Below are 16,873 nucleotides of genomic sequence, written 5' to 3'. Positions count from 1 at the left end.
ATAAACCTCTTTAAAAATCCGACCAGAGCAGTTCTGTTAATGCTTTCCCCACCAAAATGCACACATAAACAAAACTTTTGCATATTATGCAGAGGAATTCATATAACCCGTGTTCAGAACCCGTAGTTTGTACTAGTTTTTGTTTCCTTTAACATTGCAGGAAATCCCCTCAGAATGGCACATCGAACTGATGTTAGACAGAGGGATCCCAGTGGAGCTGTGGGCACATTATGTAGAAGAACTCAACAGCACTCAGAGGGTGGCCGTGGAGGACTCGGTTTTTCTTGTATTTTCCTTGAAAAATTTTATTTATGCACTGAAAGCTCCTAAATCTTTTCCTAAAGGTAAGATACAAGCTGTGAATCTTTTAAATGTGATACTCTGCAAAACTGAATGATTGACTCCATAATGACTGTTTGTCTTGAATAAAAAGCTCCCGGCATGTTCATGTAGGGTCTAGCATCATTTCTTTTTCCATGTCCTTGTAGGTGATATATGGTGGAATCCTGAACAACTGAAAGAAGACAGCAGGGACTATCTGCACTTGCTCACTGGGCTGTTTGAGATGATGCTCAATGGTGCCAATGCTGTTCATTTCAGAGTTCTGATGAAACTTTTCATAAAGGTACAAGGCTCCTCCTTTTCAGGCATACTCTACCCTTAAAGAAGATATGGCTGGCCTGCAATCCCAGCACTTTGGGAGACCGAGGCAGGCGGATCACTTGAGGTCAGCAGTTCGATACCAGCCTGGCCAACATAGTGAAACTCCATTTCTACTAAAAATACAAAAATTAGCCAAGCGTGGTGGCGGGGCCTGTAATCCCAGCCACTTGGGAGACAGAGGCAGGAGAATTCGCTTGAACCCGGGAGGCAGAGGTTGCAGTGAGCCGAGATCACACCACTGCACACCAGCCTGGGCGACAGAATGAGACTCTGTCTCAAAAAAAAAAAAAAAAAGATGGGCTGGGCGCGGTGGCTCACGCCTATAATCCCAGCACTTTGGGAGGCTGAGGTGGGCGGATCACGAGGTCAGGAGATCGAGACCATCCTGGCTAACATGGTGAAACCCCGTCTCTACGAAAAATACAAAATAGCCGGGTGTGGTGGCGGGCTCCTGAAGTCCCAGCTACTTGGGAGGCCGAGGCAGGAGAATGGCGTGAACCCGGGAGGTGGAGCTTACAGTGAGCAGAGCTCCACTGCACTCCAGCCTGGGCGACAGAGCGAGACTCCGTCTCAAAAAAAATAATAAATAAATAAAAAGATACTGTGGGTTATTTGGGTTATGACAGTTTATAATGTAAACGAAAGTAGACTTGTAAACAGTGAAGAGTATATAATAGTAAGCACAGGCCCTGTAAAAGAGTACAAGCACAATACTAATCAGCAGGTTGAATAGAAACTAACATTGCTACACTCCTACTAATATGTTAGGCCCATTACTGTATTTAAAAATAACAACAGCCCTGTCTTTTTGATTGGTTAATACCATTTAAAAATGTGAATACTTGAATACTGATGTTCAGAGAGGTTATTTAGCACACGTGAAGTTACTCAGGAAATTTCATCCCCAGCACCAGTGACCTCCATGTTGCCAGGCCCAGTGGTCAGTTCCTGTTCTTGCCTGACTTGCTCTCTCTACAGCATTTGACATGGAGTTGGCATTGCTCACCACATTGTTGAAGTATTTTCTTAATTAGGCATCCCAGATACCGCTCTTGTCTTGGTTCTGTGTTTTCAAGTGCAAAGTTATAGTGAAGCTTCTGAATATCACTCTTCATTGACATCTTCCCAGTTCATTAAAACGTGGAATATGGAATAATTTGAAATGATTAGACAAAGCGAAACTTTGCCTTAAATTATTTGTTTCTTTATAATTGTACACTAGTGAAAAGAGGATTTGGAACCAGCTTATTTGAGTAAGAATTAAAAGTTTGCTTTTTTTTTTTAAATTAGGTACATCTCGAAGATGTTTTTCACTTATTCAAGTTCTATTCTGTTTTATGGACCTATGGTTCTAGCCTTTCAAATCCACTAAACTGCAATGTGAAAACAGTGCTGCAGACTCAAGCTCTTTATGTGGGCTGTGCGATGCTCTCGTCTCAGAAGACACAGTGTAAACACCAACTGGCATCCATATCTTCTCCAGGTATTAAAGTAGCATTGTTATGTTTTGTCATGACCAACTGTTCATGCTTTCTCTATATGGTTTATGTAGTTTGGAAAATTATAACTTAAAAAAAATAGCAGAAGGCAGGCACGGTGGCTCATGCCTGTAATCCCAGCACTTTGGGAGGCTGAAGCAGGCGGATCATGAGGTCGGGAGATCGAGACCATCCTGGGCAACACGGTGAAGCCCTGTCTCTACTAAAAATATAAAAATTAGCCGGGCGTGGTGGCATGTGCCTGTAATCCCAGCCACTCAGGAGGCTGAGGCTGGAGAATCGCTTGAACCAGGGAGTCGGAGGTTGCAGTGAACCGAGATTGTGCCACTGCACTCCAGCCTGGCAACACAGCGAGACTCCATATCCAAAAAAAAAAAAAAAAATCTATAAAGGCCAGGCGAGGTGGCTCACACCTATAGTCTCAGCACTTTGGGAGGCTAAGGCAGGAGGATCACTTGAGGCCAAGAGTTCAAGACCAGCTTGGACAACGTGATGAGATCCTGCCTCTACAAAAAATACAAAAATTAGCTGGGCGTGTTGGTGCATGCCTGTGGTCCCAGCTACTCAGGTGCCTGAGGTAGGAGGATGGCTTGTGCCTGGGAGTTCAAGGCTGCAGTGAGCTGTGATTGCACCACCACACTCCAAACTGGGCAACAGAGCAAGACCCTGTCTCAAAAAAAAAAAAACAAAAAAACCATATTTCTGGTTACTTCTAAGTATTGCTTTTAAGTTACTGGCACTTGCAAAATCTCACCAAACACGAAAGTTTAATAGTAGAAATGGCAGGTGATTATATGAGTTCTTAATAATCAGCTATTCATTTTCTGGGCTGTAGCAGCAATGGGTTAGATAAGGAAGTCAGATCATCATAATACAATTTAATAATGAACTAACAAAAACAAAACCCTCCTGCATTTATCTCTTTTATCAGGCATAAATCATATTCAGGTTCAGCATTCTCTAATGAAATAACTGAAAGTTAAGTTTTTTTATAATGTGGAATTGCAAATTTTGCAAAAGATGCAGAATTTCGTGAAACAATGCGATATTGAAAAGTGGGTTGACTTACAGAGCTATTGACATGAGGGGATGTGGCAGAATTAGATCAGAGAAGAATGGTTGAAGATGAAAAAATTGATTAGAATAATGGACATGATTGATGCTTCAAACTGGAATGTTATTAATATCAGAGGCATAGGAGTGGCCCTGGGGAAATTTGAAGATGTCCTTGGTTTTTGTTTTTGTTTTTTTTTTTTTTTAATTCCAAAATTACTCTTTGTAAATATTCTGTGAAAGCAAGGTAGATGATCGTATACTTTTCCCTGAACAATTCCTCAGTGTTTATTTTTTATTAGTTCTTTGAAAGAGCACATAATTACATTTGTAACCAAATTTTGTTGCATATAAAGTAGATATGTAATTTCAAGTTTTATTTCTAAAATAAAATTCCATAAAAGTAATTTTTTATTCACTTACAAAATTTCGGTCTTTATTTTTAGGTGAGTTTACTGTTAAGGTTTTTCTAGTTATATGTGGATAAGAACAACTCCCTATACATTTTTTAACTTTAATTTTTCAATTAATATAGACATCTTTCCATATTAATAAATGGAAAAATTTATCTTTTTACAACTACCTGCAGAGTATTCCATTGTATGGAGATAGCAATTTATTAAAATAGTTATTTTCTGCTAAACTTGTGGGTTTTCAAAAAGGTACATATATTTTATTTAGAGATAACTATTTCAGTTTTCCAATTTGGTATTAAATGTTTACTGTCCTTTGACAGTGGCCTCTGAGTCATATATGTCATTTTGACTATAAATAGCAAGATGGAAGAACTTCACTTTTCCACTGGTATTGCCCTTTGTGGGCATGCTTGTGTGGAAGAATTTGGGCTTTGTGAAAAAGATATATTGCAGCTGCAGGGGGCTGGGAGGGTCTTTTTTCCCGTGGGGACACTGAATAAACAGTTGTATGCCTGCATTTTCACTGCAGCCCGTCACATGAGGTCAGGTGTGGAATTTTCCACTTATGTCATATTGGTGCTCCGAAAATTTGAGATTTTGGATTTTTTGGATCAAGGTTGCTCAACCTGTATGAACTTCTTAGGCAGGTTTGAAAGCTTGTCAAGCTTTATCTTAGTATTTCAGAAATGGAAAGTATAATGGATAATTTCTAGCAAAATGTAAATGACTGTAGTTTGCTGCAGTAGATATGAAATAAAGCTTAAATAACTAATTACTTTAAAAGGAATTTAGATATCTCTTTGTTCCAAAGACATCTTTTTAAAAACCTTAGCGCAGTTGGTCTCACAGATGCATTCTTACTAGATCTTTGAAGCAGATTTTTTCAATGTTGTTGAACTGGGCAAGGCATAGATAAGGGAAGCTTCCAGATTCTTTGTTTAAAACTGGCGTAACATTGAAAATTGAGAAAGCCTACAGACAAAAACTATAGGCCATGTTGCTTTGAATAATATTATGTAAAAATCCTAAAGAAAATATTTGCAAATAGGCTCTAGCAGCATATTTATAAAAATCATTTACCTAGCTAGAGTTCATGCCCAGAATATAGAATTGGTTCAGTAAAAGGAACTATGTTAATATATTTGACTGTATCAGTGAAGGACAAAACCCATAAAATGTCCAAAGATTTGAAAAGGCATTAGCCAAAAATCAGTAATCCTGATTGACAACAGAATAGGAGTAACGTGATCAAAAATTCCTCAAATCAAAAGCTAGCATTTTCACTTCATAATTGGGAAAACAAAGGCATTCCTGCTGAAATCATCACTCTCATTGAACATGATTCTAGAAGTACTAGCCAGCAGAAATAGACAAGTTTCAAATACTTATGGAATGTATGAATATAATAAAGCCAAAATCAAAGATCTGTGAGATGGTTATGTGGATTGTTAAATGGGACATCTGGCTATCCATTTGGAAACATTAGAAAGTTTGCCTCCAACCTCATTCCTTAGATAGAAATTTCATGTGAACTAAAGATTTAACATAAACTTAGCTCTGGCATTAGAAGAAAGCATGAGGTACATATGATCTCTCCCTCTAAATATAGAGATAGATACTTTCTAAATTCATTTAGAGTGAGGAGGGCCTTTCTAAGCACCAGAAAAAAAGTAGAAGAAAAATTTGACTCTAACATTTCTCTATCAAAAAGTAAAATCAAAACACACCAGTATGGGACCAAATATTTGTGGAGTACGATGCACAGGTGGGTAATTTCCTGTGCACACTTGTACAAGGCTGTATGCACAGTGGTGTTGGTTGCAGCATTGCTTTGATGACAAAAGAACAGAAACAACCTAAACTTTACCAGTAAGGTACCGGTTTTTAAAATATGGAAAATACATTGGAGTATACTTTACAATTAAAAAAGAATGATTTGGCCGGGTTTGATGGCTCACACCTATAATCCCAGCACTTTGGGAGGCCTAGGTGGGCGGATCACCTGAGGTTGGGAGTTCGAGACCAGCCTGACCAACATGGAGAAACCCCGTCTCTACTAAAAATACAAAATTAGCCAGACGTGGTGGCACGTGCCTGTAATCCCAGCTACCTGGGAGGCTGAGGCAGGAGAATTGCTTGAATCCGGGAGGCGGAGGTTGCAGTTAGCTGAGATCGTGCCATTGCATTCCAGCCTGGGCAACAAGAGGAAAACTCCATCTGAAAAAAAAAAAGGAATGATGTAATTTGGATATGTATGTTCTTATGGAAAACACTCCCAAGAGTTTAGATGTGTCTGTAATCCCAGCACTTTGGGAGGCCGAGGTGGGTGGATCACTTGAGGTCAGGAGTTCGAGACCAGCCTGGCCAACATGGTGAAACCCAGTTTCTACTAACAATACCAAAATTAGCCAGGCATGTGGCGTGCACCTGTAATCCCAGCTGCTCGGGAGGCTGAGGCAGGAGAAGTGCTTGAACCCAGGAGGCGGAGGTTGCAGTGAGCCAGGATTGCACCATTGCACAACGTCCAGCTCAGATGTGATAGTAGTTGGTGTAGAACAGGGTTTATAGTATGCCCTTATTTGTGTATTTTCAAAAGAATGCACCAGGTAACATATGCCTAACCTTTCTCTGGAATATTAAGTATTCAAACAGTGAACAGTCTTCAGAGAAGGAGTTTGAATTCGAAGGGAAACTTTTTATCAAGTACCTTTGGTACTATGTAAATTTTGTACTGTTTCAGTTTTTAAAATTGTTTCTTAAATTTTTTTTTTTCCATTGATTTTAGTGGTGACATCTTTACTCATTAACCTGGGAAGCCCCATAAAAGAAGTTCGTAGGGCTGCCATTCAGTGTCTCCAGGCCCTCAGTGGAGTGGCGTCCCCGTTTTCTCTGATAATAGATCATTTGATTTCTAAAGCAGAGGAGATCACTTCAGATGCTGCCTATGTTATTCAGGTAAGCTCGTTAGCCAAGAAGATTGAGTGTGTTCATGCCTGTGTGTACTCGAGCAATTTTCTCCATTCTCGACATTTCACTGTGTAGGGATTTTGATGGACTAAGTCATTGGATTTAGGAACTGATAGGTCAATATCTGTACATCTGTCTCCTCCTACTTTTTAAAAGATAGCAATGTCATATTTCAATTTTGCTCTTTTCATTGGATAAAGGATTAGTGTATAGCTTTTCATAGTAAGCCAACTGTGTGTTTTTAGTAACCTTTCTTATTAAGGTTTTAAGGAGAAATGGAAAATTATAAACAATGTCACATCATTTGGGTAAGAATCTTCCATAATTAATATATTTAGCCTTTGTAGTTTCTTAACCCTTTTTTATCCAATTTTCTTTTTGTTATCTTAGGATTTGGCTACTTTATTTGAGGAACTACAGAGAGAAAAGAAACTGAAATCTCATCAGAAGTTGTCTGAAACTTTGAAAAACTTACTTAGTTGTGTCTATAGTTGCCCATCTTATATAGCAAAAGATTTGATGAAAGTACTTCAGGGAGTCAACGGTGAGGTATGTGCCATTTAAGTGGATTTTACATTCCTGTGATGTTACTAAAGAATTGTTGTAACTCTTGTGGGTGAGGAAGACAATTGTTAAGAGTTGCATGTGTGCACTCAGAAGAGATAAATGTAATATTAGTTTTAGAGGGGGATGAGTTGAGGTAGAGAAAAACAGATACAAGTTACAAAGACAAGTACTGGTGAGTTTCTTTTTATTTTAAAATTAAATGTGTTTTCCCTGTCTAATCATTAAGTTTATTTTAAATGAACTTAACAGTCTTGTGTCTCATGGGGCTGCACTGCTGAAGGAAGCTGTTGGTTCATCTCTGTTTTTCAAGTGAAAATTCTATACAAAAGAATATATTTGGACACGAGTCTGTGAAAATTCCAAAATCATTTGCTTGTTTATTATATATATTTAGAGCTTTCATTATGTTCTCAAAGAAGCTTGTGTTACAAAAGAAAGCAGTTGTGAAACACTTGTTGATGTGATGGCATGTGCTGACCAACAAAAAAAAAGGTTCTTTGATCCCAGTGTTACAGAAATGCCCGTGTGCTTCATCAGTCCTAAACTGATTGTGGGCTTAGAGAACTAAAATGAGTCAAATGGATTGAAGACCATTTGATCACACTTTCTTGGTAGGAACAAACAGGTTGCATTCAGCCCTTAGTTGTCCCTGGTATAGTTTAAATTAGTAATTGACAAATTTCTTGGGTAAAGGACCAGATAGGAAATATTTTATGCTTTTGGGGCCACACAGTCTCTGTTGCAGCTACTCATCTCTGCAGTTGTATCAGGAAAGCTGCCACAGACAGGGTGTAAACAAATGAGGATGGCTGTGTTTCAGTAAATAAAATTTACAAAAACAGGTGGTCTGTTGAATTTGACCTGCAAGCCATAATTTGCTGGCCCCTAGTTTAGCAGTTAAAGATTCACATACATAATTTGAATTAATATTAATTATACCAAGTTGGAAACATTGAAGGACGCATACAGTGTTTTAGGGAATGTTAAATTTTATTTTTATTCTCTAAAGTTTTAGTTTGTGTTTTCTGTTCTCAAGTCTTAAAGGATGCTCACAGATTATGTTTCTGCTCATCTCTGAAGAGTTTAGCACTTTTGAGCATTACACATGAGCTATCAGAAAGGACCTGAGTGCCTTAGTGTGAATTAATAGCTGTCTCCATGTCTAAGAAGTTACCATCATTGGGTTTTTTCCTCCAGGCTAAACTCCCATCTTCCAGCAGACTTTGAGTAGACACTCACTGTAGAGTGAGCAAAAACATATCAGTATACGTAACTGTTTACTAATAAGTCTTTCGATCTTTAGATGGTGCTTTCTCAGCTGTTGCCTATGGCTGAACAACTGCTAGAAAAGATCCAGAAGGAGCCCACAGCTGTGCTGAAAGATGAGGCCATTGTTTTGCATCTCACTCTGGGAAAGTATAATGAATTTTCAGCTTCCCTTTTAAATAAGGATCCAAAGAGTCTAGATATATTTATAAAAGCTGTGCACACAACAAAGGAACTTTACACAGGAATGCCAACCATTCAAATCACAGCCCTTGAAAAGGTCAGTGATTTCTTTCAGAAACTAAGGCATAGCATGTTCAAGCATTTAAAGGTAGAAGGCAACAGGAACAGCATTAAAAAAAAAAAAACTTGAATATTTTATTTGGAGAAGATAGTTACAGGTGGACTAGACATGTTTTAAAGGAATATGATGTATTTGACCCATTTATGAAAACTGAATGTTGTACATGGGTCATTAAAAAGAATTGCAGTTTAACTGACAAAATTAAATGGGAAACACTTTTGTATTTTGAGAGAGGTTGATATAAAAATTATTTCTGGAGTTTAAACTTGTTCACTGAACTCAGTTGCCTTTTTTCTACTCTCTCTAGATTACAAAACCGTTTTTTGCAGCCATATCAGATGAAAAAGTTCAGCAGAAGCTTTTAAGAATGTTGTTTGATTTATTGGTGAACTGTAAAAACTCACATTGTGCTCAGACTGTCAGCAGTGTTTTTAAAGGGGTAAGCTGCAAACTTCTTGTAATTTTTTTATTAATGTATAGTCTCTTCCAAGGGACACCATGTTTAAGAGTCCTGCATTTTATAGTGCTTGTAAGAGGTCAGATGTTACCATTAACAAAAATCATGGAAAAGTAAGTCATAGAGAGGCATAAAATAAAAATTTTAAATCTTTACCATTATTTTATTTTATGAAGTATTTGTTGATAATTTTAACCAGATAGGGCGTGTAGGAACATGTGTGTGTGTGAGATCTTACTCGTATTAGACGGAATCTACGTATTCCTTTATGCAAGGAATAGGAATGAGTCAGTGGCTCAGTATTGAACTGGGTAACATTATTCTACTTAATTTAAATAGTTGTTTAATGACATATAATGGAATTGAAATTCTGCTTGTTGGTTTTATATGTATATTGAAACCTAGCTGTTATCAGAATAGCCACCTGGTTATTCTGTTTTTTGAATATATAATAATATAAAGTTCTAGTATCTAGATTCAGCAGATCTCAGAATTTTAACATATTTACATAATCTTTTTTCCTTCTTTTTCTTTGCTGAAATATTTTAAAGTAAATCTCAAAATGTCATGCACTTTCATCCCTCTGTACTTCAATGTGCATCTTTTGAAAAGTGGATACGACTACAATGCCATTAGAAGTAAAAAAATAATAATAATAGTTCCTTGGTGTTATCTAATACCTAGTTCATGATCATATTTCCATGGTTATCGCAAAAGTATTTTTTATAGTTGTTTTCTTTGAATCAGAATCCAAAGATTTAGTCGTGATGTTAGAACCTTATAAAAAGAGATACCTGGATCCCACCCCATATCTAAAGAATCTCTGGGGCAATGGATCTGTTTTTGTGCATGTGTGTATATGTCTTATTCCTTCCCAGCTGATTAGAATATACATATCTGATCCGGCACTTGGAAACAATTGGTATGGATGATTCTGTATTGCGTTACTAGTTTTCCACTCTAAGGGATGAACATGAAATTGAATGACTCTGGACTGGAGAAGTGATACCGTATCGTAATCAAGACAAGCGCAGGGCTGTAACTTGAGACTCTGAAGACAAATTATATAGAAAGCAAGTGCATGGTAGTAGGAGAGCTTAGTTAAAATGAAAATCTGAAGTTGAATTTATGTTGGCTAGTGCTTTTAGTGTATACCCTTCCCTACTTTGCTTTCTTCTCATTCTGGTTTTTTAAGAAGTCTGTAACAAGGTAGTAGCATCCAATGCCGGGGGGGTTCAGATGCATATCCAGTAAGTCATTCTTCCCTCTTAATTGAATAAATCTTTCCTAGGGGTTAACATTTATTGCTCTAATTTTATCCCAATGGATTATATCATCAACTCTTCTTCCTTCAATATTTCAGATTTCCGTTAATGCTGAACAAGTCCGAATAGAACTGGAGCCACCAGATAAAGCTAAACCCTTGGGCACAGTTCAGCAAAAAAGAAGGCAAAAAATGCAGCAGAAGTAAGAGCTACAAATGCATTGAGCACATGCTGTTGTTCCCCTGACTCTGAATGTTATGAAACCATTGGAACTTTTTGATACCCATCAGTTTGCTATAATCAGGCACAATGGTTTTTACTTAGCACATGATAGAGTTTGCTTTTCCAACTTTTTGTCTTCTCCATTTTCCAGAAAATCACAAGATCTAGAATCTGTTCAGGAAGTTGGAGGTTTGTACTGGCAAAGAGTAACTCTCATCCTGGAATTACTGCAGCACAAAAAGAAGCTCAAAAGTCCTCAGATATTGGTGCCAACTCTTTTTAACTTGCTATCAAGGTAATGACACTTGGCTTTGATCTGTGAGAGAACAGGACTCTAATTCTTGCTCATCTTATCTAACATTCTCTTTTCAACATACTCTTCTCTCGTTTAGATAGTCTGTAAAATAAAGCAAGTACTATAGGTGAAATTAAAAGATTGGTTTTAGGTATCCATTGCCAGTGCCCCAAACTGACCTTAGTGTCCTGTGTCATGTAGTGAATGACCACTCACTTTACAGCCTCCTTTCCTCTGAACTTTTCAGTAGCATGCCTGGGACATCATTACTTGTATTTCAAGATATAGTGTTGAATTTATATAGATATAGATATGTGTATATATAGTGTTTGCTATCTAAATATATTTTCATATATATAGGTGTATATATTCTGTATACGTAGATTTGTGTGTGTGTGTAAATTGAGTATGAATTGTAGCGTGTGCTTTCATGTGAAAGGCAAAGTAATTCTGAAGGTTGTCCTGTAAGATTCCAAATAGGTTAATGGAAAGTGCAATAGAGAGGACGTGGAATTTGACATAGCGCCTGTCTATATGAGAGAAAATTAGAGTTAGAAATCTTATATCTTATTTCTAGACTTCATGTTTAATGATAGTATTTTAGTTATTCCTTATTGAATATGAGTTCTGGACAACGGCCATTAATGTAACAATGAATTGTACAACTTTTACATTTCCCATCATTTCTCTTTTGGGTGTCCTGAAGGTGTTTAGAACCCTTGCCACAAGAGCAGGGAAATATGGAATACACCAAACAATTAATTCTTAGTTGTCTGTTCAACATCTGCCAAAAACTCTCTCCAGATGGTGGTAAGATACCCAAAGGTAGGTACTTTTTGGAAGGAAAGGTTAGAAAAATTATCTACTTTGAGTGTGAGTGTACCTGCCACTTAGGGTTTTTGTGTTTCTCACCACTGTAGATATTTTAGATGAGGAGAAGTTCAATGTGGAGTTGATAGTTCAGTGCATCCGCCTTTCGGAGATGCCGCAGACCCATCACCATGCCCTTTTACTTTTGGGCACTGTTGCTGGAATATTTCCGGTAAGCGTTAATGATACAAGATTTTAGCAGATATTTCAGATATTTTTCTTCCACAGAAATGCATTGGCACCTATTGATTTTAAATTTAATCAGTTAGGCTTTGGAATCTTCCAGCACTGGTGAGACTCTCAGCCCTGCCTCTTCATAGCTGGGACTGTATGAGCCAGTTGATCTTGCTAAGCTTTGGTTTCCCTTTTTATCAAGTGGGAATAATAACCTTCTTCACTGGATTGTTGGGGGAATTCAGTTGGATAATTTGTGGTTAGTACTTAGCATAATACCTGGCACACTATCTAATAAAACAGTGAGTATTGATGTTAATTGGGAAAAGTTAATATCTCATTTATCCTCAAGTAATCCTCAAAATAACCTTTAACCAGTGACTTAAGAAAATTAATTTGATCATAAACTATATCATTTAAAGAAATCATGTCCCTTTTATGAAAAACATCATTTAAACATTTGTAAAGAGATCGAAGCTATTTTCATATTGAGGATTTGGGTCAGAGCTCCTTAACCTGGGGTTCTCCATGAGCTTTAGGGGGTCTTAATCTACTGAAATCATATGCAAGGTTTTATATATATATGGGATTTTTTTTTTCTTATAAGAGAGTCTGTGCTTCTCAAAGGGGTTGATAATCCAGAAACAGTTAAGAATCATTAATATTTTTTCTGTTTTTATTGAAGTATAGTTCAGATGCCATAAAATTCACCCATTTAAAGTATACAATTAAGTGATTTTAGTATATTCACGAGGTTTGTGTAATCACCACCATGATCTGCTTGAAGGTATTTTCATCACCCCAGAAAAGAAACTCTACACCCATTAACAGTCACTCTTCCTCTCCCTCCTCCCTGCCACTGCCGCCGTCACCACCAGCACCACCACCCCCACCACCACCACCACCCTGCTCCTGGCCACTAGTCACCCATTTTCTGTCTCTATCAATCTGCCTATGCTGGACATGTCATATAAATTGAGTCACACAATATGTGGCCCTCTGTGTCTGGTTTCTTTTGCTTAGCATAATGTTTTTTTGTTTGTTTGTTTTGAGATGGAGTCTCGCTCTGTCGCCCAGGCTGGAGTGCAGTGGCGTGATCTCAGCTCACTGCAAGCTCCGCCTCTCGGGTTCACGCCATTCTCCTGCCTCAGCCTCCCAAGTAGCTGGGACTACGGGCGCCCGCCACCATGCCCGGCTAATTTTTTTTGTATTTTTAGTAGAGACAGGGTTTCACCATGTTAGCCAGGATGGTCTCGATCTCCTGACCTCATGATCCGCCCGCCTCGGCCTCCCAAAGTGCTGGAATTACAGGCGTGAGCCACCTCGCCCAGCTGCTTAACATAATGTTTTTGAGGTTCATTCATGTTGAAGCTTGAATCTATTCCTTTTATGACTGAATAATATTGTTGTATGTGTGTGCCACATTGTGTTTATCTGTTCATCGGTTGATGGACATTTGGGTTGTTTCTACTTTGGGGCTATTATAAATTATGTTGCTATGAATATTCTAGACACGGTTTTGTGTGGACATGTTTTCCTATCTCCTGGGTATATATACCTAGGAGTGGAATTGTTGGGTCACATGGAACTTTATGTTTAACGTTGGAGTAACTTGCAAGACTATTTTCCATAGTGGCCACATCATTTTGCTTCCACCAGCAGCCTGTAAAGATCCCAATTTCTTCACATCCTTGCCAGTACTTGTTACTGTCTTTTTTATCTCCATTCTAGTGGGCATGAAGTAGTATTTGTGCTTACATTCTTTTCATATGAATTTTTTCTTTGAAGAAATGTCTTTTCAAATCCTTTGCCTGTGTTTTAATCAGGTTATTTCTCTTTTTATTGGTGAGTTGTAATGAATCATTGAAATGGAGAATGTTAGCCTGAGCAGGAATATCACTTGTGGCCAGGAGTTCAAGACCAGCCCGGGTAACATAGCAAGACCCCATCCTTACAAAAAAGAAAAGGAAAAAAAATTAGTTGGGCAGGGTAGCATGCACCTGTAGTCCTAGCTACTCAGGAGGCTGAGGTGGAAGGATTGCTTGAGCTTAGGAGTCCAAGGTTTCAGTGAACTGTGATCACACAACTGCACTGCATCCCAGCCTGAATGACAGAGCGAGACGCTATCTCTTAAAAAATTAGTAGAAATTAATAGAAACAGAAAATGTTGATAGTTGTGTTTTCTTTCAGGATAAAGTTCTACACAATATCATGTCTATTTTTACATTTATGGGAGCCAATGTCATGCGCCTAGATGATACTTACAGTTTTCAAGTTATTAACAAGACAGTGAAAATGGTTATTCCTGCACTTATTCAGGTAAGCTCTCTTTATACCATCATGGGGTTTCTTTTTTTAATTTAAAAACTTTGCATATAAATGACATTAAAAGCCTTTTTTTTTTTAGTTTTTTTGGTTGTTTTTTTTTTTAATATCCTCAAGAATTGTATAAAAGCCTTTCTGAAATGCCCAAGTACATTGCCCTTAAGTTTTAGAACATTGAAGCTAAGAAGCAGTCTTGGCAATGTCTTTCCCAATAATGTAAACAAACGTGTTATAGCTGGTTCTGCTGTGCTGTGAGTGTGTAACTGTAAGTGTCTTAACATCATTCGGGTGGGGTAAATTCACATCCACCATCTATTTCAGGACATTGCATCAGTTCGGTAATACCTTCTTACATGTTGATGAGGCTAGGAACTTTTAGAGCTACAGTGAAAAATTTGTTAACATGCAGTTTAGCAAATGTTTACCAAGCATTCTCTAAGAGCTAAACTCAGAGAGAGAGGTGAGATGTTCTCTCTCCCAGTAAGGAATGAACAATTCAAAAGTTAAAAGTAGCCTCAAGAATAAAAGAGCTTGGTCATCTACTTGAGTTTTCTATGTACCCTTCACTTGTTAATTAATGTCTTTTCTCATGCTATTGACCATCTCAGGGATGACCATATTCAGCACCTTCTTTTAACCTTAGTATTAGATTAGTGTTCTCAGTGTCCACCAAGTTGGCAAGTATAGGATATATACCTAAAAAGAAAAATAATAATATGCATTCATATGATCAGTGCCAGTTGAATAAGTAAATACTAAGAGTTCAGAATAGGGGAAAGTCTATGTGGGCCAGGATGACCAGAAAGTTCTATAAGAAATAGAATTTGTACTGGTGTGAAAGAAGGCTAGGATTTGTTCAGTGATGGCAGAGCCAGTAGTATGAGAAAAGGCATGATCTAGGAATGTGCACAGCATGTTTGAAGAATGTAATGGTGATTGATTGATGGAGAGCAGAGGGTTGAGACAGGTAGACGTTGGTTTATTCATTCAAGTGTTTTCTGTCATTCTGTCATTTATTCAACAACTATATTTTGATCACCAATACCTGGAGTAAAATGGTTCGGGCTTTATTCTGAAAGCAGCAGAAAGTTGTTGGCCTTTTCTGTGCTCTGCTTCTCTTCATTCTTCTTGAGGCACAACCCAAATCCTGCATGATTTGTGCAGCCTTCCCAGGCAGTCTAAGCAGACTTGCTGTCAGTGTCATGTATTTGGCATCTGCCATTACTGCTTCATGTTATCTTTTCACATATGTTGTATTCTCTTTCTTTTGTTTGTTTGTTTGAGACAGAATTTTGCTCTTGTTGCCCAGGCTACAGTGCAGTGGCATGATCTCGGGTCACTGCAACCTCCGCCTCCTGGTTTCAAGTGATCCTCCTGCCTCAGCCTCCTGAGTAGCTGGGACTACAGGCATGCACCACCACGCCCAGCTAATTTTGTATTTTTAGTAGAGATGGGTTTAACCATGTTGGCCTGGCTGGTCTTGAACTCCTGACCTTAGGTGATCTGCCCAGCTTGGCCTCCCAAAGTGTTGGGATTACAGGCGTGAGCCACTGCGTCCAGCCATATATCCTGTTTCATACAGAAAATAAATCTCCTTTGGGGCAGGGCTCACATCATACACTTTGTATTCCCCTCGGGGCTAAGTAGCGCTTGGGACATGACAGGTACTTACCGAATATTTATTGTTAGGCCTTTGATTATTAAAACTCTTGTGGCTAAGTGTGGTGGCATGCACCTGTAACACCAGCACTTTGGGAGGCTGAGGTGGGATTATTTGAGGCCAGGAGTTTGAGAACAGCCTGGTCAACATAGCAAAATCCCGTCTACAAAAATTTTTAAAAAGTGGTGGTGGGGTCCTGGGATGTCCCAGCTTCTTCAGAGGCTGAGGCAGGAGGATCTCTTTGAGCTCAGGAGATCCAGGCTGCGGTGAGATATGATCACACCACTGCACTTCAGCCTGGGCCACGGAGAAAGATCCTGTCTCTAAAAAAATAAATAAAATTCTTCTGGCAATTTCTTGGGGCCCAACTAAAAGCCTTATCTTGTCCACCTAAACTTGTTTTGTAGAAGATTACTTGCAACTAGTCATTGTCTCTGCTTGCTGTTTTGCAGTCTGATAGTGGAGACTCTATAGAAGTTTCAAGAAACGTTGAAGAGATCGTGGTAAAAATCATTAGTGTATTTGTGGATGCACTGCCACACGTCCCGGAGCACAGGCGCCTGCCCATCCTTGTTCAACTTGTTGATACACTGGGTGCAGAGAAATTCCTCTGGATTCTCCTCATCTTGCTTTTTGAACAGTATGTCACAAAAACAGTGCTGGCGGCTGCCTATGGCGAAAAGGTCAGAACCTAGGGTGGGAAGATAAGGAAAATGGTGATTTCTCACACAGATTTTATGATATTGTCCAGTTTAAACATGGGGCTGATGATGCCTAATGTGTGTTATTTGGAACCTTTTTGCTCAGAACCTTTTTCAAAAAGGTTTTTGGCATTTTAAAAAATTGCATTCAGAGCCCATAGCACTCTGA

At 38.4% G+C, this 16,873-nt stretch overlaps 1 protein-coding gene across 2 annotated transcripts in view; it reads left to right on the top strand.

Annotated features, from left to right (window-relative positions):
- The window catches only part of HEATR1 (HEAT repeat containing 1), a 53,769-nt gene that overhangs the window by 21,127 nt on the left and 15,769 nt on the right, over nt 1-16,873 (top strand). For both annotated transcript variants that reach the window (XM_055234422.2, XM_063613429.1), the window contains exons 18-30: nt 161-344; nt 489-625; nt 1,954-2,146; nt 6,417-6,586; nt 6,989-7,147; nt 8,469-8,711; nt 9,043-9,174; nt 10,556-10,659; nt 10,831-10,974; nt 11,681-11,799; nt 11,895-12,016; nt 14,209-14,337; nt 16,456-16,686. In XM_055234422.2, coding sequence (XP_055090397.1) covers nt 161-344; nt 489-625; nt 1,954-2,146; nt 6,417-6,586; nt 6,989-7,147; nt 8,469-8,711; nt 9,043-9,174; nt 10,556-10,659; nt 10,831-10,974; nt 11,681-11,799; nt 11,895-12,016; nt 14,209-14,337; nt 16,456-16,686 — 2,067 coding nt within the window. The remainder of the gene's footprint in view (nt 1-160; nt 345-488; nt 626-1,953; nt 2,147-6,416; nt 6,587-6,988; nt 7,148-8,468; nt 8,712-9,042; nt 9,175-10,555; nt 10,660-10,830; nt 10,975-11,680; nt 11,800-11,894; nt 12,017-14,208; nt 14,338-16,455; nt 16,687-16,873) is intronic.

Source organism: Symphalangus syndactylus, chromosome 19 (assembly GCF_028878055.3).
Source record: "Symphalangus syndactylus isolate Jambi chromosome 19, NHGRI_mSymSyn1-v2.1_pri, whole genome shotgun sequence".
Lineage (NCBI taxonomy): Eukaryota > Metazoa > Chordata > Mammalia > Primates > Hylobatidae > Symphalangus > Symphalangus syndactylus.
This window is presented reverse-complemented; position numbering and strand designations above follow the sequence as displayed.